The sequence below is a fragment of the Brassica napus genome, chromosome C6, assembly GCF_020379485.1.
Source record: "Brassica napus cultivar Da-Ae chromosome C6, Da-Ae, whole genome shotgun sequence".
Classification (NCBI taxonomy): Eukaryota; Viridiplantae; Streptophyta; class Magnoliopsida; order Brassicales; family Brassicaceae; genus Brassica; species Brassica napus.
In genome coordinates, this window is record NC_063449.1 from 18,969,136 (window position 1) to 18,995,525 (window position 26,390).

Below are 26,390 nucleotides of genomic sequence, written 5' to 3' on the forward strand. Positions count from 1 at the left end.
ACAAAACTCACGTACACATTACTCGAGCTGCACGTGTGAATACGTGATCTCATCCATAGAATCCGGTCTTGTACAGAGAAATAAAAAAACTGCACAAAAGAATGAATAAACTAATAAACGTCTGCTAAGCGTTGAAAACTCTGATTAAAAGTAAAGAAAATGGAATCAAAATAAGATCTTTTCACCAATAGTGTGCGAACAGATTCAGGGTATTCATACTTCCATACAGCTCTCTGAGGCATTCCATCGAACGCATTGGCCACGTTTTGTTTTGAATCAATGATACGACTTGGTGGGAAACTTCTATTTCCCAAGATTTCTTCAAAGTAATAGTTTTTTGCTGATCGAGTCGAATCAAATCTCCTGTCAGAGACACGAATTGAAGATGAGTGAAAAAAAAAAAACACATGCAAATTTCTTTAACATCACGTCCTCTCTACAGAGATCATCATTATCACAAAATAATTAAGGTTCATGTCAGAGATTAATGAGATAGGTTTTAATTGTAATTCAACGAGAAACTATTACCTTGCATTGCAATTAACAGAAAGGAACAGTTGGATCATTGGCCAACGCCTTTCTCTGTTATTCCCCAGACCCTGACATTATCAAAATTCGTGATGGCTACATTAAGTTTTCAACTGATTTCTTTTGTTTTTTTTTTCCTTGATAACAGGAAAATTTTCTTAGGGAAATTGGATCATATGACCGTGAAAAAAATCCTAATTCACCTATTAGCCGTTTTATCTAACAGACCTATACATATTAATAATGTAATACCCTTTCTCTCAACCGGCGCAACCTGCTAAAAAAAATTAAAAATATTAATTATTAATCACACAAAAACAAATCGTGGTCTACTCGATTTCACATCTTTCTCTCCACAGCGTCGCATCCGCCTGCTTTTGTCATCTCCTTCTTACTCCCATTCCAATTGTGTACTTTCTCCACTTGTGCCATCATCCGACATCGGACGGCATTAAAGTTGTAGCAGCGGTTAGTAACGGAACCTTCCTCTCCAACTTCACCAAGTTGATTCTTCTCAGATCTGCTTCATATCGGCGATTACGGTGAGTTCTGTTGCAATATTGTAAGTTCTCTATTTTGTGCCATAGATTCTATTATTTCTATGTTAGCTCTCCTATTTGGAATAGATTCGGACCTACTGTATTCTAAGTTGATAAATCTAACTTATCGTTTATGTTGCATGCCCGATCTGGTAAGCTGAGGTAAACAAATTGATTTAGGGTTGAAATTTTCTCACTGCAAAGGGGGGATCGTGATTTTGGAATGAAAAGTCCCTTTTGGAATAAAATAAGTATAGTTTTGTGTGAAATAGAATATCTTATGGAACATGTGCTATTTGAAATGGAAAATTTTAGTTTTAGAGATTGGTTATGTGCCATTCCATTCCTCTGCTATTTCTGAAGAATCACATCATAACTAATATACTATTCACTTTCCATTCCATCAGACCATCTGTTCCACTCCATATCTATAAATTATATATTATATTAGATGGTTCAATTCTAATTGCACATGTTACTTCTTTACTCGCATAGGCTATTTGGAATTGACACAACTAAACATTTAACTTAAGCATAAAGTAATGCATATACTAGTAGCATATCTCATATGCTGTCATTTTCTTCCAACTTGTAAACTAATGTGTGTCTTCATTTTCATTTTGTATTTCAGGTTTGTCATGGATGAATTGGAAGGGTAATAGTACTTCTATACTATTTTATGAAATGGAACATATTATTTTTCTTTCAAATTTGGCTCTTCACTTATTTGCCATATTTATTAACATATAATGTACTATATAGTAAGTTATATTTCATTTGATGCTTGAAAGAGAGGGTTCAATCTTGTTTGTTGTTGTTTCATGTTCTATTGAATGAGTTTTGTATTGGTGTTTATATGTGGTTTATATTAGTATGTATATGATTTTGTAAAGAGAAATAATATATTGAACGTAAATGGAATAAAATTTATTATTATATCAAATAAAACAGAATACAATGTGACGTTGAATGGGAATGATACATATATGATGTTATCTCTTCCACCTCTTTTCTCTAATGCCGTTAATCTTCGTTTCTTTCGGCACAACGATCTGAATTTGGTGTAAGCATTACCTCTATCCCTACAATCATAGACACTTCAAAATTTGAACAATATATATATGTAATGTGCTATATCGTTTGTCACATTTTCTATTCTATAGGCTCATGTAGAATGGAAATGCATGTTACTTGGGGGTTTAGTTTATGAAAGATTGGGGTTGACATTGGATTAGGGTTTATATTTCTATATAGGGTTTAGTGATTAGTGGCTAGGGTTTAGTTTATGGAAGATTGAAGTTGACATTGGATTAGGGTTTATATTTTTATGTAGGGTTTAGTGATAGTTGATATGGTTTAGTTTATGTACGATTGGAGTTGGCATTGGGGCAAGCATTACCACCTTCCATGAAGGCATGACCATATCAGCATTTGAAAAATATGTTAAGATGATCTTTAGATTGCAACTACATTTTTACCATTTCTATTCTATATGCCTCATGTAGAATGGTAATGCATCTTACTGGCCTTTTAAAATTTAGGTTTAGTTTATGAAATATTGGGGTTAACATTGGTTAAAGTTTAAATTTTGATATTTGGGTTTAGGGTTCATATTTGGGTTAAGTTTAGGGTTTATGGTTTAGGATTTAGGGGTTGAGGTGTGATTAGGATTGGGTTAGTATTTAGGGGTTTAGGATTTATATTTGGGTAAGAGTTGAGTGATTAGAGTTTAAGGTTTAGTATTTAGAAGGTGAAGGAGTATGGTTGAGGTCAGTAATAACTTCTTTCATGCAATTACAGATATTTTATAATTTCACAAATATGTACTATGTTATTTTTTTGTTCAATTCTATTTGGATTTTGTACTTATATTTGGAGTTATGATTTATATTTGGGTTTATGGTTTAGATTTGGGTTTAGGGTTTACTGATTAGAGTTTAGAGTTTAGCATAGAAGTTGGGTGGGATTGGAATAAGTTTTAATATCTAAGGATTGGATTTGAGATATGTTTATATTTAAGGGTTGTAGATAAAGTTACAATTTTATACTATTTTATATAGAATAGAATTCGGTGGATATGTATGTGGTCAATAAAAGTATATGTGGATGACTCTTCTTTCTAGTGGCCACGTTATTTTTTTCCACCTTTTTACCTGGTACCTGCAAAAATAAAGGATAAAACCGGGCAGTTTATGATATAAATTTTAGATACTAGATTATGTGAAAATCAAAGTTAGTTACTTAATTTAAATGCAATATATGGCTAATTCACAAATTAATCCATTTTCTTATAATGTTCTACCTTTTTTGTACACAAGTCCTATTAGAAGGGTTCTAAGCTTGAAATGAAAAAAAAAAAAAAACAGTGCAGATCTAGCCTATTTAGCAGATCTAGCAAAACAAAATTGGTTCAAGCTGTATAAAGTTGACAGCGCAAATACTCTCCCTAATTTTCCTTTTTTATTTAACATTTATTTGAATCACAAAAATTATTAAAAGACCACCAACCAAATGAAACCTAGTTAATTACTCCCTTTTCTATCACAATAAATGAGGTTTAATGTTTTTGCACGCCGATTTAAAAATTACAAAATTTTATTTAATTTTTTTCGTTTATATAAAAACAACAATAAATACAAATAATTCAACCAATAAAAAATCATACTGCAGAATACAAATAGTCAAAAACATAAAATTGCATTTACTTTTTACATGGAAACTTGAAAACATCACATAAAATGAAACAGATTTTTTTTCTCATAAAACACCACTTAAAATGATACGGAGGGAGTACACTAACAAATAATTAGCGTAATACTTCTAAATAACCAAACAAGTTTAGAATTTTGTATCTTCAATTTTTTTTTGTATTTTATCAGTATTATTAAGTTTTACTAAGTTTTCATATTGTTTCAAAGAATAGATGCAACTAATTGTGGTGTTTCCTTCTGGTTCCCGAACTTAATATTTAGAGCTTTCACATACCCACGGAATCAAAATAGCAATTTCAAAATAGTTATGGTGTGATGCTCAATGAACTAAATCTTTCACAACTTCTTTACTTGGAATGAGCAAAAGACAAACATACTAACCAAAATTTTGGGAAGAATCAAGTATAAAGAAATGTGAGACCTCATCGGCGCTCATGATGTAGAATAAAATAAAACAGATTTTTTTTCATAAAACACCACTTAAAGTGATACGGAGGGAGTACACTAACAAATAATTAGCGTAATACTTCTAAATAACCAAACAAGTTTAGGATTTTGTTTCTTCAATTTTTTTTTGTATTTTATCAGTATTATTAAGTTTTACTAAGTTTTCATATTGTTTCAAAGAATAGATGCAACTAATTGTGGTGTTTCCTTCTGGTTCCCGAACTTAATATTTAGAGCTTTCACATGCCCACGGTATCAAAATAACAATTTCAAAATAGTTATGGTGTGATGCTCAATGAACTAAATCTTTCACAACTTCTTTACTTGGAATGAGCAAAAGACAAACATACTAACCAAAATTTTGGGAAGAATCAAGTATAAAGAAATATGAGACCTCATCGGCGCTCATGATGTAGAAGAGAAAGACTACAAATTTAAAGAGAAGAATGTTGAAATAAGCTTGAAGATAGTCTGAGGAAGAAGCTATCCTAATCCTAAGTGAGTTTGGTGATCAAGGAGATAAAAGTCAATTGTGTTTAGGAGTTATCTAAACATACGTGATTACTAATAGGATTAGGATAATATGCTGTTATATATATAGAGAAATCGAGAGATGATATCTGTGTGAGTTTTGATATCGAGAACTTAAGTTTTGTGTAATTTTTTTAAGCAATAAGAAGAGCAAATTCTTATTATCTTTGAGGTTCATACAAACGTTAGATAATATAATATTGACTATTATACAATTGACATGTGCATGGGTGGTAAAAGATTTTAAATTTTTGATAAAATCTTCTAAAAAGATGATTTTCGTTCTATTTTCTTGAAAATTTGGTTAAGTCTCTCAAACACATCATTTGGATGAAATCTTACAATTTTAATTTATCATATAGCATATAAAAACAAAAAAAAATGTTAATGAAAAAGACAGGTAAATGAATTAACTATCTTCGTTTCTGTCACTCTTACAGGAGGACACAACATCTAAAAACAACTACCTTCAAAAAAAAAAAAAAAGAAGCCTAAAACAGAGCTTTTCTTTTCGTTGTTTTTAAAAGAAACCACATTTTTAGTTGTCTTCCTGTTTTAGACAACATTTTCCGCGTGTGGTTGGGATTGTTCGGCGCCGTAAAAAAGCGTTCGGACGTGGTCGGAGCTTCTCTGCATGGCGGTTTGCTTCCGAGGGAGTACGGCAAAGATATCTACCGTCGTTGTTCTTCCCTCATCCAACTCTCGGCGTTTCCGTGACATGAGAAACGGAGGTTAATGGGGAGATTAACAAAAGCTTTTCTGGCCATCTTTCTCGTTGTTCTTGTTTGCGTCTCCGTTGAGATTATCGCTCGTGACGGTGCCAATCGCTTACGATCCTCTGTTTCCGAGGAGGCTCATGGCGTCGACATGGTAAATTCATTCTCCTTGTTTCGTTGGTCAAATCGTGATTAAGGTTTAGGTTTTGTGTTTCTTGACGAACATCTCATTTCTGATAGGCAGAGCAAACAAAGATACATTGTCGAAAAGAACTCAAAGATGAGAACAAAGACTGTCTTGTCTACATCTCTCGCGAAGCAGCAGCAGCAAATGGGTACCTAAAGCTATCCGTCTTAACCGGTTATCGGCATTGGTTTGGACCTCTCCTTGATTCTACTACAAGCTATCCAAGAAGAAAGCTGATCAGTAAGAAAAAGAAGTTCACAGTATCTGCTCCAAACTTCGCCCTTGGTCCTGCACCACGTCTCACTCCGGGTCCCGCTCCAACCTCTCGAAATTATGACCGTGCACCTTCAACCTCTCCATCTCAACCTTCTTCACATTCGCCACCCGATGAATCAAACTCTGCTCCGGTTAAGAGAAAACCGAGCGTTGTTGCTCCTAGTCCAAGTGTTGTTCTATCACCGGCGAAGAAATATGATATTTTGATGGAACTTATCATTGCTGTTGCTTCAACAGCTGTATTAACCTTCTTTCTAGTTGCATTGCTCTTCCTATGTTGCTTCAGACGCAACCGCGGTCCTAGAGATGGACCAAGAGACGAAGGACAGTTTCTACATCTAGTTGATTTATCACCTGGTAACGATGCTTTCTTTTAATCGAAACGGTTCATGTTTTGATCTTTCAACAACTATAAACTCATAGTTGGACAAAGCCGAATGAAACATTAGCCTCACCCTCCTAATTTTTTTTTTGAAGAAAATTACATAGACATAGACCTCCAACTATAACTCTTGTGTTTGCTCTTTCAGGATCAAATGAGACATCTCCCGCAGTCGCAAACCCAAGCAGAAGATTTTTCAGTGCTAGTTCCAAAAAGAAATCGTTTCTTTCTAGAATGTCTCTAAAGAGAACTACTGGTCATGATCAGTTATCAACAGCTCAAGCGTCCACATCCTCAGGACATCCTCCTCCATTAAAGCTTCCCCCGGGAAGAACAGCAGCTCCTCCTCCTCCTGCACCTCCACAGCCGCCGCCACCTCCTAAATCAAAGCCTCCTCCACCACCTAAACTTGTTCGTCCTCCACCTGCACCACCTAAAGGTGCGGCTGGAAAGCGCCAAGGTCATAGTTCCTCTGGAGATGCTTCTGATGTTGATTCTGAGACCGGAGCTGCAAAGACAAAACTAAAACCGTTTTTCTGGGATAAAATGGCTAACCCTGACCAGAAAATGGTTTGGCATGAGATCAGCGCCGGCTCATTCCAGTTAGTTAAAACATCTTGTGTAAGCTTTTGTTTCCTGGGGCTTTACCTAACTTGCCTGCCTTGTTCTTTTGTAGGTTCAACGAAGAGGCGATGGAGTCACTGTTTGGTTACAATGATGGGAACAAAAACAAGAGTGGTCAAAGAGGAGAATCATCTAGAGACTCTCCTGTCCAGTATATACAGATCATTGATCCAAGGAAAGCTCAGAACTTATCTATTCTTCTCCGAGCTTTGAATGTAACAACCGAGGAAGTGGTCGAGGCCATTAAAGAAGGTAATGAGCTCCCGGTGGAGCTCCTCCAAACGTTGCTGAAGATGGCTCCAACTACAGAAGAGGAACTCAAACTTAGACTATACTCAGGAGATGTTAACCTTCTTGGCCCTGCAGAGAGGTTTTTGAAGATTCTTGTTGATATACCTTTTGCATTCAAACGTATAGAGTCTCTTCTGTTCATGATCTCACTTCAGGAAGAAGTCTCTGGCATCAAAGAATCACTCTCTACTCTCGAGGTAACTAGTCTACACTAATAAACACACCAATTATACACCTGAATCTACTACTACACATAACTTATCTCCCCCTCCATGTGTTGTGTCTTTGCTGCCTCAGGTGGCTTGCAAGAAACTGAGGAACAGCAGACTGTTCCTGAAACTACTAGAGGCAGTTCTCAAGACAGGAAACCGAATGAATGTCGGAACCTTCCGTGGTGACGCACAAGCTTTCAAACTAGACACGCTCTTGAAACTATCTGACGTCAAAGGAACAGATGGTAAAACCACACTCTTGAACTTCGTTGTCCTTGAGATCATTCGTTCCGAAGGAGTTCGTGCTCTCCGCCTCCAAAGCAAAAGCTTCTCGAGCGTTAGAACAGAGGAGGACACCAACAACAACAGCACAGACTCAAGTCCACAATCAGTGGAGCGTTACCGAAGCACGGGACTCCAAGTGGTTTCGGGATTAACAACAGAGCTTGAAGATGTCAAGAGAGCAGCGGTCATAGACGCTGATGGATTAGCTGCGACGCTGACGAATCTAAGCGGCTCGCTGACGAACGCGAGGGAGTTTTTGAAGTCGATGGAGGAAGAGAGCGACTTCGAGAAAGCTTTAGCTGGGTTTATAGAACGTGCGGATGCTGACATAAAATGGATGAAGGAAGAAGAAGAGAGGATCATGGCGTTGGTCAAAAGCTCTGCCGATTATTTCCATGGCAAGTCTGCTAAGAACGAAGGGTTGCGTTTGTTTGCTATAGTGCGTGATTTCTTGATCATGTTGGAGAAAGTTTGTAGACAAATTAAGGAAACTACGACATCAGCTACGAAGACAAGGACTCATTCGGGCAAGAAAGAAACTCAAGTGATGATGATGCAGGATAGTAATCAACCGTCGACGGATAACATTCAACATCGTTTGTTTCCGGCGATTGCTGAACGGAGAGATGACAGTTCCGATGATTCAGACGATGAGTAGTTCTTCATCTTCTTAGTTGTTTTATGACTTTTATCTTCCGGCTAAACTTACTGTAATACACGCTGTTTGGTCATAGCAAATTATTCACACCAAACTGTAACAATATTATAATATACTTATATGCATCTATTTTATAGTTGTATTATGTATATTCCTTTCTTTTAATATCATCTGGGTGCCAACCTTTATAATATATATAGATCTAGGAACAAAAGAACATGAGATCTAGGTAACAAAATAAGAACATGAGATCTAGGTAACAAAATAAGAAAGAGATACAAAGCTAAGTCGAACTCTTCTCTGGAAAATTATGTGAGAGCCTAACATCTAACAATGGTTCCTAACCCAAAAGTTATATTATCAATTTCCAAAATCTTATATTATATGTGGCAAAAGCTATACAATAAAAATCGAGGGGAAAGCGCTGCTTGATTGAGGCTCTTCGCTGCCAATGGCATTGCTTTTGCTTCCCCCCCACCCTTCGGCTGCTCGCTTTCCCAAAAAGGGAACCTTCTGAAATAATAAAAAGGTGTTGTACCTAACTATCCCATGTCGCTTGAAAGACATGCCGTCTGCTTCTTAGCCACTGCAACAGTTCTCTATCTAGTGACGAGTCGTTGAGGACAGCATCGAACATCGGGCTTCCAAATACTACCGGGTTGCTTTTGAACATCCATATTTTATCCTTTGCCCATGGTTTTTGAGGTTGCTTTAACTGTGTACACACAGATAGTAAGAAATAAATGAGAAAAAAAATAACACGACAAAGTGAAAATGTACTTCGGAAGTGGGGTCAAAGCAAGGACTTTTACCATCTGTGAAACCATGGTTTTCACCGTCTTTGGTCCATAAACACGATGCTTAGATGGTTTCTGGGCCTTTGCGTAGAAGGAAGCAACGTCGGGCAAAGACAAGCACCCTCTGGTTGCTTTCACCAATGTAACATCTGGATCAGTATTCGTCTGTTCATACCAGTAAATTAGCTGCCCGAGACAATAGTTCTCGCCATAAGTTTTCCGGTACTCCTTTATACTGTCACCTAGTTTCTCCGCATACTTGGTTCCCAAATCTAAAGGGCTTATGTGTACAGGAGAAGAGACAAAGGACTTATATTCCTGCCACATATCCAAGACCATCTGTCAGATAAAAAGTTCAACAAGATTTTGCCTTCTTTTTTCACTTAAAAGATTTATACGGAACAACTTACCCGAACTTTAAAAAAGCACTTCGTATAGGCATATATGTGTATTAAATCAGCTGCAGCATCATTCCGACACTTGTATGTACAAGGTAGATCTCGAATCTCATCTCTCAACCTTCATAGAGAACAGAATTTTTTTTTTTAATAAGTATAATCTGTTTCCTAAAAGTACAGTGTTTCAAGTATAAGTAATATGATTGATGCACTAACCAAAGTAATGATCTCTGAAGCTCCTCAAGGACATCTGCAGATCCAGATGGATCATGGGCGCGAATTTTGTATCTAAGTTCATCAACAATGCCTTCCTCCACGTGAGGTGACAGGCACTGAAGCAGGTCCTCAACTAAGGAACCATCCCCGTTCCATAAAAGAGAGACTGTTTCTTCAGGAGTAAGCCTCTCGAGCGGAGGAGGAGCGTTCTTTGGATCCCCAAACACACGTCTCATAACATATCTTACCTGTGCATAACATTTTTCAGAGACTACCTTCGTTTGGGGATAATGTTTTTACAAACACTTGCACAAATAATGTGAAAGGTAAGGAAGAAAAGATTGCAGTCACCTTGTCAAGTGTGACAGCCAAATTCTGAAGCCTCTGATTGTAGACACCCTCAGCCTGTATCATCAAAGTTACAGATATAACAAGCTATAAAAGTTGGAGAAAAACCAAACCCCTTTTACTACATCCCAAAGCCAGCACAGAGTTTCATATCATAAAAGACATCATGACCTATTGAAAGAACCTGCAAAAAGATTAAAAGAATGATAATCTGACCTGAACCTCAGCATCACTTTTCTCAACATCAAGGTGTACGTCTGAAAAATATTTTCTCTTTTCTTCCATATTATGCTTAAGAATTTCCTCTGGAAGCTTAGTTCTCTCGAAATTGATGAATCGCACCTTTATGCACAAGAAACTTTCTGTCAGAAGTTGTAATCCCATCAATAGTTTTGCGATAAACTAACATAAACTGATTCAAGACTAACCAGACGAGCAGTATACGCAATCACCCAATCTGGCAGCCCACCAAGCAAACAACTTCCCAGTCCAGCTCTTCCCAACTCAAGATAATCTTCTTCTGAAACTGAATTTAGTATACAAGCTTCTAGCATCAGTTTGTGTCGATCCAGCAGACCATGCCATTCCTTTAATACCTGTTACAAATATGGTTCGTAAAACTAAATCGACAATTAGGACAAAAGATAAACTCCGGTACAAAGAAACTAATTAGTCGTTAGTGAACAAGCACACACCAAACCTCTAAACCAAGCACACAGCAAAAATTTATAGCCCTTTTAAACCAAGCACACAGAACCAATATCATTATCACGTATCTTTGATACCATATATATGTTAATAACCCAATTACCTTCTGAAATGCACCTTCACCAGTGAGATTCAAGTAGCTGCCTCGGCAAACTTGGCTACCACACAAGCAAACAGACGCCTCATATTCTTCCTTACTCTGTTGCAGGCATAAGTATCATTCTTTAGACAGTGGAGTGGAACAAAAAGATTAACCCAACGAATTAATACTTTCCTATAGTGGGAACTGGATATGAAAAGAGGGAAGAACAGACCTCAGTTACAGAATTATAATCAAAAGTTATCTCTTCGCCATACTCAATAGGACGTACTGAATATATGCCAATCTGGTAGTGTCCATCCACCGCAGTAACCCTAGAAGCACCAGATGAAAAAGGAGGGTGGGGTGAGTGAACCATTTATAACTTATTATTAGATAGGAAGACAGTCAAGCGACTCAAGCATCTGGAGTTCCACTCCCAATTTTCGAAATGCATGTATGCTATGCATAGGTAAAAGAAAGAGACTTGCCAAATGCGTATGAGCAGAGTAGATACAACCATAAGCAAATGTTGTTAAGTGTATCCAGACAAATTTTCTAAATAAACAATTGATATATGTGTATTGATCTGAGTATGCTTAAGCAGGCTGGTTTATGCATGCATCATGTATGACACTAATTATAATAACGGTCACTTGGTTCTGCTCTCAGAATCCAAAATTCTGGCAGAAATGGATGAGTGCAGACGGGGAGAATTTAACTTACTTAGCTTCACAGTTCGGTCGGCAAGAGTGACAAATTCGACTAGCATAATTAGCTTTGTGCATGGCATCAACAACAACTAAATCATATCCATCAGCATCACCCTGCCGTGCAAAATACAAAGTAAGAAAATGGTCTAAAATAATAAATACAAGTCCAAGCATCATCTTTTATTCATACCTTTGGTCTCTCAAGATATATATTGTAAAACTCTGGTGCAGGATCAGTTTTGTTTTCCTGTAAGGAACGAATTCCATCTTGCTTCTCAAACCACTTCCAAACAGGATAAACCTACAATATCCAAAACATACGTTCAGAGCTCCCTTTCAGAGAATGTTCCACAGCATGCCCAGTGAATTTCAGAAATGGTGCAGCTGAGTAACTGACAAACATAAAACTGCAAAGCTGCAGACCCACCTCTCCAAGAAATTCAACAACAAAATCTTCTACTACAAAACCACTTTGTTTGTTGCACACCACACCGAGGCCCTACTTGGACAAAAAAGTAGCAGATTAACAGAAGTAGTCCTAAATAAATTGATGATTTCCCTATAAAAGAATGACAGAGCTATACCTTCCGATAAGACACATAATTATCATCAGAACGACTTTCTATAGCCTTTAAGATGCCTTGACACATCCTCATTGTTTGTATATCACACTCTTCACGAGCATTCTCTTTGAGCTCTTCAATCACAGGCCTTAAAGGGAATACCATGGGGGTGTTACCAGATCCAGTGAACAACCTAGCTTGCCTGTTCAGGGTACGCAAGACTACATCTTCTATAAACGAATGTTTATCCTGCAGTGACCAGTCCAATTCTGGCATTGAATCAAGTAAGAGGTTATGAGTGTAGGGATCGATTCCATACACCTCTTGCTCTAAAACCTCGTTGCCAAGAAGCTTTCTTGGTTTATACTCCTTGACTTCAGGAAGTTCCATATCTAACTCTTCAGTACCATTTTTTTGTGCATTAAGCTTCTCAGCATAGTCTTCTGGCAAAGAAACCAGCATCTTTCGCTGTACCTCCTCCTCGTCGGCGACAATTGTGTACTCTTCAATCACTTCATATTTCCTAGTGACTGGTGGCACAAGACCAGCTTTGGTCATACGTGCACCCCATTCTCGCTCTTCGATTACAGAATCAAAGGACTCATCTGATGTGAAGTATTTCTCGACACGTGAGTCCTGTGATCGACCTTCTGAACGGATGTCCGATTCACTTTCTGAAGCTGAAGCTGAGCTATAACTGTCATTCTCAGATAGCTCAGAAGATGTTTCACTTCCCGAACCAAATGATTTACGATTCAGTTTAGACAAACGCCTTCTGATTTCTCGGTCCGATGCATATTCTCCGTAGTCCAACGCACCATTTACACCCAATGTGTCACTAGTCCTGCTCATGAACTTCTTTTCAGTTACTGATTTACTCAACTTCTTGTTGTACTTAGAGGCTGATGAGAACCCTGAGCCATCTTGCCATGACTTCATTAATTCATCTCTTCTGTATGAAGAAGTAACCATAGAGACCTCTTCTAAACGTGTGGCAAGTTGAATAAATGGTACGATGATTCGGTTCATGTCTTTGGAGCCTCCCCGATTCCGCCCTCTGGATACATAAGATAAAATCAGAAGAAAGTTACAAGCCACAAATAAAGAAAGTAAATAAAAAACAACTCCTGCCTCTTTTGCAACAGACTAAATCCTACTTGAGAACTAGGAGCCTAGGAATAAAAAGTCTGCAATACGAAATCCTACAGCCCAACAAACTGAGGCCAAAAATCGAGCACATGGGAAGAAAACGGTTATTGACTTGAGAAATGATAACCCATAATCAAGAAAGGATATCAACAGTCAATCTACATATTGTTTGGCAAGCGGAAGATCAGTAGCGAAGAAGTTGCGTATCTATAACTTGCAAGAAAAGATCGAAGTATCATTGGAATAATCAACGAACTAAAGAAGTCACCAAGACAAAGATGAAAGAAGCCTTACTTAATTGCTTCCCTGCACATTCGACTGATATCCTCCTTGACAGATTTCAAACCATGACTAACGTAGTAACCGTTTTTCATTTTTTCCTCTATTTGAGCGACCTGGTAACCCAAAATACATTAGGATTAAATTAAACTGATGGTAAGGAAATGAGAGCAGACATAATATTGAGCATACACGAAAACCAGAAAGCACCTTCAAAGTAAAGAAGTCAAAAGTATTTTGCTTCATGATGCCCCTAAGGCTTGAAGCAAGGAATTCCTCTACTCGCTTATACCCATGTTCTGACTTTTTAACCGCCCATCGCCTGATACGAGCATCCCTGGATAGAATTGCCGATGATTTCCTTGCATCATACAATTTTGAACGTTTGTATAAGCTCTTTCGGAATAACTGATTAGCTGAGTCTCGCTTTTCCACTCGATCAAAGTAATCCTTAAGGTTACCAAAATCATCTGTATCACCTCCTAAGCCCTTAGACTTAGCAACATCTGTAGTCTGTTTCAAACTCCTTAACCTGGAACGCAATTCACCTGATCGAGGATGCTGGAATTTGAGCCAACTTACTTTTTTATAGTTCAATGTCAAATCTCCAAACTGGGAGCAGCCTGTGATGTTTACAGAAGATATATGGGAAAATAAACGAAGCACTTCCTCAAGCATGCTGGAAGTCACGTTTGTACAACCAACCAGAATGACAGAGTCTATCTTCTGCGTGTTGTAAGTGTTCTGCAAGAGAATGTCATGTCAGATCAGTGAAAGTACTAAATTTCTCAAATACAGTAAACGGAAAGCATAGAGTGCTCACCATGATACTCCAAAGCCTAGAATCTGTGCAGTTGGGACCCAAAGAAGATAAGTCAACTTGTCTTGAAATATCCTTGTATGAATTAACAGTGGCTTTCCAATGTCTACAAGTCATGGACGCAAATGCAAGTGATTTTACATCATATCTCAACAAATGAAAGACCCGTGCTAACGCATGACCATCTAACAGATCCCAGTAAATCCCCGCGGTGCGAGAAGATCCACTTCCTTCTACATGGAAGGTAGCGTCCCCACATAAATCCTCAAATGCCAAATCATCCTTCTGAAACACATCATCCACTTCAGAATGGTCCCCAATTTCACCAGCCATCAATCGAGCTCTTTTTGGATAGGATGAATCAAATTCTGAGGTTTATGAACCAAAAAAAAAAACAAAAGATAAAAGAATTAATGTTCAAAACATATGAGAGCAGAAATTGAACACTGTTATAACAGAAGGGATGAAGAAAAGGAAATAACCGATAATAACTTCAAAGAAAAACATGAGCTAATAAGAGGGATGGAACGGCCTTAAAATACCGGCAGTCATGCATACCTGAAGAGTGGTACATGTACTTGTCAGTCTCTTTCTTTGGCTGTTTCCCATTGATCCAAGTGTCTAAAACATCGTTTATGGCAGCAGAAAATTCCCGACTCTTGAATGTTTTCATAACCAATTGATGGAGTTTCCCACGGAAATAACCAAGGAACTGAGGGTGCATACTATGGAACGAGCTTAGACTAGTGTCCATTTCAGAATGCTTGAAATCCTGCGACTCTGAGACAACAAGGCTTTGACAATCTGAAGGCAGAGCTGGTTTTTTTCCCTGGAGTTTGGCACTTGTTTCAAGAGTTTTTGTGATAGAGGTAACAGGTACCCAAATTTTATCAGATTTCCTGAAGACACTACTATGGCTCTTTATTAAACCTTTATCAACCAATATCTGGAGCGCTGAAAATGGCAGAGGTCCTTGTTCTTGCCCAGCCCCATCTATATAGAACCAATCACCCAAATGCAACTGCAAATCCTCGACTGTATACAGACGATTTGTAGGGGTAATAACAGATGCGCCGGTTTTCCAACACCCCTGCAAATCTTGACTACCGCAAGATGTTGATTGAGAAATAGTTTCGACTGATTCCCACTTGGAATCACTAGATGCAGGGGAAGGACGAGCATGCCTTGAAGAGCACTTTTCCCTACCACGAACTTTGACATGGGGATCAGGAATCGATGGAACTTGATCATTTACGACCAATGAGTTAAGCCTAACTACAGAGAGCACACTAGCCTTGACTCCCCTCGCCTGATTTCTCTCATCGACACCAGAAAAAGCCCACAGGGGAAGTTCCAGCCTAGAGCTGCTTCGAGAATAATACAAATCATCCTTCTGATGCCTTCTAGGATCCTCATGACCTGACTTCTGCATCAGGCATAACGGGAAACCATCATTCAGAACCAACTTCTTTTTGTAATATATATCTTGCGAAGCTTCATCGCGTCTTATCCAGTCCCCTCCTTTGCAAGACCAACGACCTGATAACCAGCTTCCTATCTCATCGCTCTCAGATCCATCAACATTTTCTGACGTCAACTCTTCGACATCCCTTGTCTTGGGCTCTGAAGACCCCGACGCCTCATCCCCTAGCAACTGATCTACCACTTGATAGTAGCACCAGGTGATATCTGCAAATACCAGAGTAGAACTTCTAAATAGTGTCATGTAAAACATGCAGCTAAACAATAAGCTACGATTATTCAAACTTGATGTCTAAATGGATCTCCATGTTCATGCACAAACCATCTTATGGTGGCAGTAGGCGGCTACTACATCTTTAACAAACATACAACACTTCCAAATAGTACAAACGAACTAATATAGATATAACTTGCCATATAACATATCTAACATAAGTAGATATAAACACTCGTATCGTTGTGTTTTCTTATAGACAGTAGGTGATGTAGGTAAAGTTAGGAATATAAACTGAACAGAAGCAAATAAAAAAAAGCATATCATGCTACAGAAAAAGTGTAAGTGGTGCCAACGAAACATACCTTCAGGACTCACAAATTTTCTAGTCTCTTCAAGCTCAACTTTAATCTGCATAGCTTCTGCAAAATGATAAAAATACGCCTATCTTATGTATGGCGGAGAAGCTCCAGGATACAATAAACTAAATTTACAAAGAAAAATGCTCTAGATATTTGCTAGCTTTTTGGCTGAAAAGCATAAAATCGGTGGCCGGAAAAAAATAATATAGTACATTCATTACAGTACCTCCAAGTGTTTCAAGTTCCCTTCCAGGGGTGATAGTACAACCCTCCACGAGACTAGCGATCCTTTTATCAAACTGAAAATCTTCATGATGTTCTACTAAAATTTCCTTAGTATCTGGTATAGACACTGATTCAGGCAAGGAATATCCAGCTTCTTGGTCCATAGGAACTGCTTCGGCAGCATCTACAATGTCTTCTAATAAATTACCAGGCGCTTCAGGAGGATTGACGAGCCGTGTCACTGCATCTGACACGACCGATGGAAAATTTATGTTGACCGTAGGAGATGTTGCATTTTCAATAGTGACCCACCTATTGTTATCTGAATGTTTAATCATATGGTCAGAGAGAAGAATGCCTTGCTCCATAAGAGCTTTAAGCTCGGATAACTTTGCAGGCCCATTTTCCATGCCATAGTAATCAAGATAAAACCACTTCCCCAAAGATGAATCAGCCGCCACAGATTCTTTTCCCTTTGCAGGCTCATGCGGTGGTGTATCACAAATGTCCATATCTACCTCCATTGATGGCAACTCCTCAGTAGGAGCTTCAGAGACTTGCACAGACTCGTTTCCCTTTGCACACGGACTTGGAATCTTGGATGAATCACAAATAGAACTTTTTTCAACCACCGGATCATTGTTGTACAAAATGTTTTGACCTTGCAATTCTTTGCTTGATGAAGCCGACTCTTTCCCATTAGAATCCCTATGTCTGTACTTATGCTCGAGCTCCGTACCAGCCTGAGAATCCCCCTTCTCCCTAACTCCACTTTTCCTGCTTATTTCTCTGTGGCCATTACGTCTGTTACGATCGCTCTGGGGATCTTCCCTATAGTTAGAAGTGCCATCCCTACGATCACTGGACCACTCAGAGTAACTTGGACTTCTTCTATAATCATGGTGATGGCTGCGGTCATGGGGAGACCTTTTACGAGCATGTGAAGACTTCTCAAAGATGTATGGCGACCTCTCCCGGGCATATGGTGACCTCTCCCGATGGATAGGACTTCTATCCCTGTGTTCATGGTACCTAGACCGATCATGTGGAGAAAGGTCAGATCGTGCAGGACTGTGTCCATGTCTGTCCGAAAAAGCCCTTGCAGGGAAAGATGAGTCTTGGTGCTTTCTAGAATACTTTTCCAGAGATGAAGTTTTTGATGAATATGAATCTTTGTAGGGTCTCTCAACAGAGTGACGTGAATAGTGGTCTGAGTGAAGAGATCGGGAATAATCATCAGAAATTTTTCTACATTTGGAGCTCCCATAATCCCCATAATCATCATAAGAGTGTTTGCGCTCAAAGCTATCCGGTTCAGCTCCATGTCGCTTCAGCTTGTTCACGGTAGAAGAATACTCTTTCCCAAGACCATTGGGATCGTTGCATTCGTTCTTGTGTAAATTATCCTCTATTACAATTTTAGAACTGATCCTCGTAGCCCTGTCATTCCCACTTCTGAATTCTCTCCGGCGATAGAAATCCTCATTCACGAACCTTCCACCAGGCGGGGTAGGTTCATGTTCATAATCATACTCGTATCTCCACGTTTTCTCTCTGTCTGATCCATTCCTACGAGACCGGTTGTAACTATGATCATCCTTAACTGTATCCATTTTATGCCATCTGTCTGGGATGAACTCCCCCTTCTCAATTTCATCACTGGGATCTCTCCATGACCTGAAGTCTCTCTCTTCCCCTTTCCTGTACTTATCTGAGGATAAATCCCTTCTCTCTGCGTACCCTTTATCATAATGCATGTAACTGAACTCCGCATTTGCAGTCTCATCTTTCTTCCAACTCTCCCCAGATATCTCGCCCTTTTCGATCTCACTCCTCTGCAATGACTTCACCGGCGAAATTTCACCGTTCTCCAAAATCCCATGAGAACTCATTGTACCTAACTCACCCTCTTCCACTTCATCTTTAAACCCAGAATCTCCACCGTTTTCGAGTTGTCCATTACAAGTATTCTCATGCAGAGGTTCACTCTTCTTATCGTGCTCTTTCGTCTGAACCTGTGATTCTCCAGGGAGTTGCACTGCCTGCTGTTTCGGCTGCTTCTGCTTTCTCACCATAACTTTACGAATTACCTTCTTAACAATTTTCTTCGTCTTCTTCTTAGGTGGCTGAGCTGGCTGAGAGTCTGGAAGCTTATCATTAGCTGAGATTGATGTGTGGCCATTCTCAGAATTACCAGCAAGCTTGGTATCATTGTTGCCTCCACAAAGCGTCTTCTCCACAGCTGGAAGCTTCTCCATTATATTCAGTAGAGGCATGCATGCTACACCCCCATCGCTCATGGAAACCTCAACAATTCTTCCTCTACCCAAAGCTTCCTTAAGCCTCCCCTTCTCCGGGGATATCAATACTCATGCTTCAGAATCCACAGCCCAAAGTTCGTCGCACTCAACAACCTGCAAACACCCAAAAAGCAATCAGCAACAAAACTGAATGTAGACCAAGGGGGACGAGCGAGAATATCAAAACCCTACAGGGTCGATTCGTGAAATTAGAGGAGACGAAGAGACGCGAGACGACGAATTGAAGTTTACCGGGAGGGTAAGGAAACGTAGCGAGACGGATCAAGAAACCCTAGAATGGAGGTGGGAGGGATGATGAATGAAGAAGAATGAAGATTTAGAGAATAGATCGAAATCAAAGAAGGCGAAATCGAGAAGGAAACCCTAGAATGCTCTCGCTAAATCTCAATCTCTTTGTTCCCCTTTCGCCGGGAAATCTACGCCGCCGCGTGTGTCCGTCTCTCTCTGTGACCTTCGCTTCTCTTCTGTATCGTTGTGTTCTCTCTCTCTCCGTTGTGTTTTTTTTTTCTGAAAGAGGAAGGCGTCCGTCGTGTTAATACTTTTTTATGTGTATTTATTTATTTTACTGGAATTAATTATGTTTACTTTTTAACCGTGATTAATTTGATATAAAATTGATGACAAAAAAAAAATTACCAGAAATGGTAAATCTGAAATTTTGGTAACCAAAAAGGCAATAAGGGATTATTTACTTGTAAGGAAAATAGGATTCAGTATTTTAATCTTTGTAATTTATCTTCTCAAATTATAACACATGTTATTTTTTGTTAATATTTACCTGGACCTTGAATATATTAAAAAGATTATCTTCCTATAATAAGTGATATGCATGGTTTTTCTGTATGATATAAACATATGATTTGTTACTATTTTTAGTTACCAGTCATCACGGCCGGCCTTGAGCAATGTTATGTGAAACATTTGCAACAGGGTCCCAAAATTTTTGAAAAAAAAATTACATAACATAAACCTCCAAAAAATAAATTTTAGACTCCTAAATTAGTAAAAAAAAATTTTTACATAAAACATTGTCACAGACCCCCAAAATCTCAGGGCCGGCCCTGCCAGTCATCTACACGAATATATGTAATCAATAAAAGTATAAAACCATAACCTAAATTTTTCTCCAAGGTTTTCCTTTAATATATCTTATTCATATTTTCACAAATATATATATATACCTTATTCATAGTTTTCTAACTATATTTTTTATACGCTCACTTTTCCAATTTCCACATTTAATAATTTTACTAGGGTTTAGCCCGTCAAACAAGAAATAATTAATCATATGTAATTATATTAAAAGTTTCGCTAAGCATTAGTTAGAAATTATTCTATTCAAAGTTAAAGAAATTAGTAAAAACATTTTTTTGTGAAATTATATTATAAATTTTAATAAGTATATAAAATGTTCAGTTTGATCTTAGTTAAAAATAAATAATAGTGTTTACTCCTCTTTACTAATTGTGTTAGAGATTACAAAATTAATCAAATATTAAAAGTTCAGAAAAGAACATAGTTGTTTACACATTTTATTATTTTCATTTTATGTCTGCGGAATGAAAAACTAATATAAGCTGAAAAGTATGTTCAATATGAATTATTATAATGTATAAACTAGGAGTTTTCCTGCGCCATGCGCAGAAATAGTAATTTTTAACATAACATTTTTTATTTCAAAAGAAAATTTTGATTTATATTTCAATATTATTAATTTATATTTTAACTTCAATGGTTATAAAAAATCATAAACGTATTTTTGTAATCTTATTTCTTTTGATTTGGTATAACTATTTAAATTTGATTTTATTTAAATTTTAATAAAGATAAAATTAGATTTTATAAAAATAGTTTTAATTATATTATTGTGTTTAATGATTATTTATTTTAAATATATATATATATATATATCTTCCCATCTAATTTTAAATATATATATATATTTACATATTAAATAAATTCTAATAAATTTGAGACTTTGTTTGTTTTAGTTAAACTGAAAAACTTTTTGTTAATTTAAATGATGAATATGAACAGATAAATTTAAATAATGTTTAAATATTTAACTATCAAATTTTTTTTGGATTAGTGTTACTTTATTTAGTTTATTTTTATTAATGTGAGATACATATATACATATATATTATTATTTTAATTGTGATATATGAATTATTAATAAATTTAATAGTTTACATATATAAATATTTATATGGAAAATTGACATTAAAGATGATATATGAGTTATTTTTATTACCATATTTAAAATCCCTGCAAAAAAATTTAAATTTTTATAAGGAAATTTTACATCTCACAATTAATACGATGCCATGTCACTATTTTCTAAAACCATGTCATCTATTTTAAGTGTTATGTCATCTTTTTTCAGCGAGAATGATTATAGTGACGACATGTGTATAAATCACTTCACAAATATAGTCTAGGGGATTATGAACAAATTGAAGTGGCGGTTCACTTTGACATTATTACGATATATTATTATAAAGTAGAGTTTGCTCACTTCTCGTGAAGCCACGTAGGCGGACACCTAGATAAGTCTCTCTTTCTCAGAGCGACACGTGGCATCACTCAAAACCCTTAACGATTTAAATTTTAATCTTCATTAATTCTAGGAGACTCCATCGTAACTGGCTATGAACTTGAAAAAGAAAATCATTGGAGATCAAATTGTCGATCGGGAAATGAGCGTACACATACGTCATCTTATATAAAGGAAACCTTGAGTGTCACCAGCGATGAGACTTGTCAACATTGCTCAAAGCAGTTCAGATTGAAGAACTGGATTTGTGAGAGCCGATCAGCCAAACCACGAGTCGATCTTGAGCTGTCTCTTCCCGGTGACGGTGTCTTGATGAGCTGGAAATCACAGTTTATATACTTGCAATCACGAGTGAGTTTGCCGCGTGGACCTTTGACTTTGATCACCTTGGCGTGAACCTTCATGGCGATGCCGTCGGGGATGTCCATCGTCATCTTTCGTCAATGATAGAACGTAACGGCGATTGAAGATGAAACCCTAAATAAGAATATAAAACATCACGTATTTTGTAGGCTTTTTTCTTTGGTAATACAAAATAGGCTGACGATCAAGTGAAAACCATAAAATGAAAGTAATTTAAAGCCCATTGTTAAGAATCGGATATCGTTAAAGTCATTTTGTATAATCAAAATAATCGGTAGCTACATCATGTAATAATACGAAGAATATAGTTATGAAAGTAATATTTGTTTCCATTCAGTTTTACAGGTATTTTGGAAACAAAAAAAAAACCTAAACCATCAATTAGGAAATGATTAGAAGTATAAAAAATTGGGTGTAGCAAGTGAAAAAAATTAGTGTAGAAGGAGCTTTCGAAGAACTAAAATTAGTGTAGCAAGTGCCGTAAATTGACGAATGTTTTCAAAACTCTGCTTTCTTAAATTTCTGTCAGAAGACGTCTATGTCTTTTTGTGCACGAGACGTCTATGTTTTATCGTCCAATTCTACTTTCCGGTTCGGATGAAAAAACAACATATTAAAACATACACAGAAGTCAAACAATTAGTTTCAACTTTCAACTATATTTATTTTATTTAATTTTAAACATCAATTAAAATAAATACATTTCAAATAAATCAACACAGCTGGTATGTCACATAACCTCATAAAATATAATTCATGCGGCATAAATTAATCAACCATAATTATAAACGCAAAAAATGTAATAGTGATATTAAAAAAAACAAATAGTGTTATCATTTGTGGTTTATGTTTTAGAAACTGGCAATAGGAATTGTAGAATTTCCGAGAGGTATTGGTTATATATAAAAACAAATATAAAAAATAACTTGACAACATTTATATTGGGTTGGATTAGAGATACTACCATTTAACATAAATCAAATCTAATGTTCTCCTTTGTTTCTATTCTTTTCTTTTTATCACCTAAGTTGTCCAGCTGAGAATACTTATAATTCATCAACCTCAATCAACAAGCAACATGATGAGTTTATCTAATGTGGTTTGGCTATTTTGAATCTTGGTTTAGTTGGTTTGTCTTTTGTGAAACAGTTTTGCCATTTATGGAAATCTCTATAAAAAGAAAATAAAACATACAACTTTTTCTTCTTCCCCCAAGTTCTGTTCTTTTTCTCTATCTTCATCTTTTACCATCAAAATCATCCAAACTTTTAATCTTCAAGGTGTATATTAGTGGTCTCATTTTTTATTTCAAGTAACATAATTAATACAACCAATCCCTCTTCTACTGCAATTACGAAGGCATGTATTCAAACTAACTAACAAAACGTAAATCATAGTCAGTTTATGGTAATGAAAAGAATTGTAAACCAACAAAATACATTAAAAATTCTTCTTTTAGTTCCACAAATATGAGACCTCTGCATTGTAAATCCTACAACTGCAGCATACAGATACGAAGACAATCAAACATGGAATCTGCACAGACAACTAACACCCAACCTCACAAATAATATGAACAAACTATCATACCCCGCCCGTAGGGCGGATCTCCCCTAGTAAATTAATATAAAGTAGAAATAATTACTATTCTATTTATTTTGAGGAATTTCAAATGTAAACATTTTTACAATATTTAATTCTTTCGTATTCTATATATAAATACTAGGATCGGACCCGCCCTACGGGCGGGTAAGCAAATGAACGAAACAATATAAATATATTTTAAATTGTCACTTTTTTAGTACAAATTTTACTAATTCTTCTTTTTTAGAAATTATATATTTTTTGTCATGTTATAATAATTCATTAAAAATATAAATATTGGGAAATTGCCAAAAATACTATTTTCAAAGTACAACTTTTCATGTTTACACTAACCACTTTTACCACCATCTTTAATGAATGGTAAAAGACATTTATAACCTTTTGATTAACTTTGACAAAAAAAAACATAAGGTTAACTAATATAAACTTAAAACATCAACTCTAAACCCTAAATCATCAACTCTAAACCCTAAACTATGAAACATCAACTCTAAACCCTAAACCCCGAAACATCAACTCTAAACCCTAAACCCTAAACTTTCAAATCTAAACCCTAAAACATTAACTCTAAACCCTAAACGTAAACCCTAAATCTAAACTTAAAACATCAACTCTAAACCCTAAATCATCAACTCTAAACCCTAAACCATGAAACACCAACTATAAACCCTAAACCCCGAAACACCAACTCTAAACCCAAAACTCTAAACCATAAAACATCAACTCTAAACCCTAAACGTAAACCCTAAACCCTATATTTTTTCTGAAATTCGAACCCTAAACCCTAAAACACTAAACGTTCAAATCTAAGCCCTAAAACATCAACTCTAAACCCTAAACGTAAACCCTAAACCCTAAAACCCTAAACCTTCAAATCTAAACCCTAAAACACCAACTCTAGGGTTTTAGGGTGTAGGATTTAGGGTTTAGAGTTTAGGGTTTAGAGTTGAAGGTTTAGGGTTTAGGGTTTAGAGTTGATTTTTTAGGGTTTAGGGTTAATTTTTTAGGGTTTAGAGTTTATTTTTTAGGGTTTAGGGTTTAGTGTTGAGAGTTTAGGGTTTAGTGTTAATGGTTTAGGGTTTAGAGTTGAAGTTTAGGATTTAGGGTTTAGAGTTGATGTTTTAGGGTTTAGAGTTGAAGGTTTAGGGTTTAGGGTTTGGAATTTATGTTTCGGGGTTTAGGGTTTAAAGTTGATGTTTCAGTGGTTAGGGTCCGTATTTCAAAAAAAAAAAGTTTAGGATTGATGGTTTAGGCTTTAGGGTTCGTATATCAAAAAAGAAATTGGGTTTAGGATTGATGTTTTAGGGTTTAGACTTGAGTTTTAGGGTTTCGGGTTTGAATTTCGAAATAGTATAATTCGAAAAAAAATTAAAAAAATTATTTATTTTTTTAGATTTTTATTTATTTAAATATTTATTTATTATATATATAAAGAACAAGGGCATAAGAGCTTTTTGCCACTTAATGAAGAAGATATTTTTGAAATGTCATTTGGTGGTGGTAAAAATGAAAAGTGGTAGCTCGAATGTGGTAAACATAAAATTTCCACTATATTTTACTTTAACATTTGTATTTAGTTTAAATGATTTGATTTTAATTACATACGAAATTTGATTTTGTATTTTTTTTTTTTAAAAGAGTAACATTTTTCCGTTGAATTTGATTGTTGTAGAAGAATTGAAGTCAATAAATGTTTTTTTTTATGTTTAAAAAAAATATATTTAATTTGTTTGTTTTAGTATAAGTTATTTAATTTCATTTGTCATTTTTTTGTTTGTTATCATATCAATATTAAAATTATGATTGAGCTTTTTATTTAGTAGTTTTTAAAAAATATATATATATATATTTAATTATTCTCAATAATATGTAACATTAATTTTCATTGTTTTTTAATAAAATCCACTATTAAATCATTGTTTTTCTCAATCATTGTTTTTGTTAGTTATATATGATACTGAATATTTTTTTAAACGATACTTATTAATTTTTAGAAAATAATTTTTAACATTGCCCTCATTAAATGAAATTTGTTTATTATATATAACACCTAAATAATTTATTTTTATTTATTAATATTCTGATTATACTTTAAACTAATAACTTATATATATAATGTCAAACATATTATTAAGCTATCAATTAATCTATATCAATAATCTTTAATAAAAGAATAAAATTTTACATAATCTTAGCAATATACATAGTGGTCAACCAGAATATTAAGTAAAGAACACAGATGATAGAAGGTTGTAGAGAGCTGTATTATTGATAACAAAAAAACAGCTGGAGATTACAATTAGCTTTGGTAACAAAAACACCACTCGTCACTTTTACCAAACTAAAGAGAAGATTCAAAGTACATGAAGATGACATTGCCATGGAGATTACATTTTCATTCACTGAAAATGGGGACATTGCTATACTGTTCTTCCTTTTTACAACTGAAAATATTCAAAAGTAGAACACAAAGACATTCCTAGGTAATAAATTGAAGAAACCAAACAATTTTTTTTAAAAAAAATTGAAGCAACCAAGGAGGCAAGGAATCACACATTTGATCATGTTTCCGCTGCCTCAGGGGCTTCATAAGAGACTGTGTTACTTCCTCTGCTTGCCACAATCCGGGAAATAGAGTCAGCCAGCAACCATGAATGAAAATGTTAAGCAACAAAGCAAGCTATAACATTGATTGTGTTATAGAGGGAAAGAGGGAAGGAAACATTACATTCATTTGTTGCTTCTGAACAATTTTTTTCTTTTTTTTGTACTTGATTTCTTCTAGAGATACCAAAAGAAAGAAG

The 26,390-nt window shown here is 36.0% G+C and overlaps 2 protein-coding genes across 3 annotated transcripts; one reads left to right on the forward strand and one right to left on the reverse strand.

The window, feature by feature from the left end:
- The first annotated feature begins 4,635 nt into the window (after positions 1–4,635).
- Positions 4,636–8,526, forward strand: LOC106345442 (formin-like protein 3). The gene is made up of 5 exons (XM_013784640.3): positions 4,636–5,626; positions 5,713–6,292; positions 6,466–6,919; positions 6,994–7,429; positions 7,530–8,526. The coding sequence occupies exons 1-5, from the start codon at positions 5,492–5,494 to the stop codon at positions 8,385–8,387; spliced, it is 2,463 nt and encodes an 820-aa protein (XP_013640094.1). The 5' UTR covers positions 4,636–5,491; the 3' UTR covers positions 8,388–8,526.
- Positions 8,527–8,559: 33 nt separating this feature from the next.
- On the reverse strand, positions 8,560–19,587 carry LOC125588854 (histone-lysine N-methyltransferase ATXR3-like). Of its 2 annotated transcripts, none has more exons than XM_048760745.1 (20): positions 19,293–19,587; positions 16,742–19,154; positions 16,519–16,575; positions 15,016–16,146; positions 14,461–14,825; positions 13,848–14,381; positions 13,653–13,753; positions 12,231–13,266; positions 12,074–12,145; positions 11,837–11,947; positions 11,660–11,760; positions 11,169–11,268; positions 10,958–11,053; positions 10,575–10,742; positions 10,363–10,488; positions 10,150–10,203; positions 9,799–10,046; positions 9,595–9,703; positions 9,200–9,502; positions 8,560–9,102 (listed from the first exon to the last, which is right to left on the reverse strand). In XM_048760745.1, exons 2-20 carry the CDS (start codon positions 19,038–19,040, stop codon positions 8,926–8,928), a joined length of 7,188 nt encoding a protein of 2,395 aa, XP_048616702.1. In that variant the 5' UTR covers positions 19,041–19,154; positions 19,293–19,587; the 3' UTR covers positions 8,560–8,925. The 2 variants fall into 2 exon arrangements, with proteins under 2 accessions (XP_048616702.1, XP_048616703.1); XM_048760746.1 differs by having other exon boundaries at positions 19,233–19,587.
- Between the last annotated feature and the right edge of the window lie 6,803 nt (positions 19,588–26,390).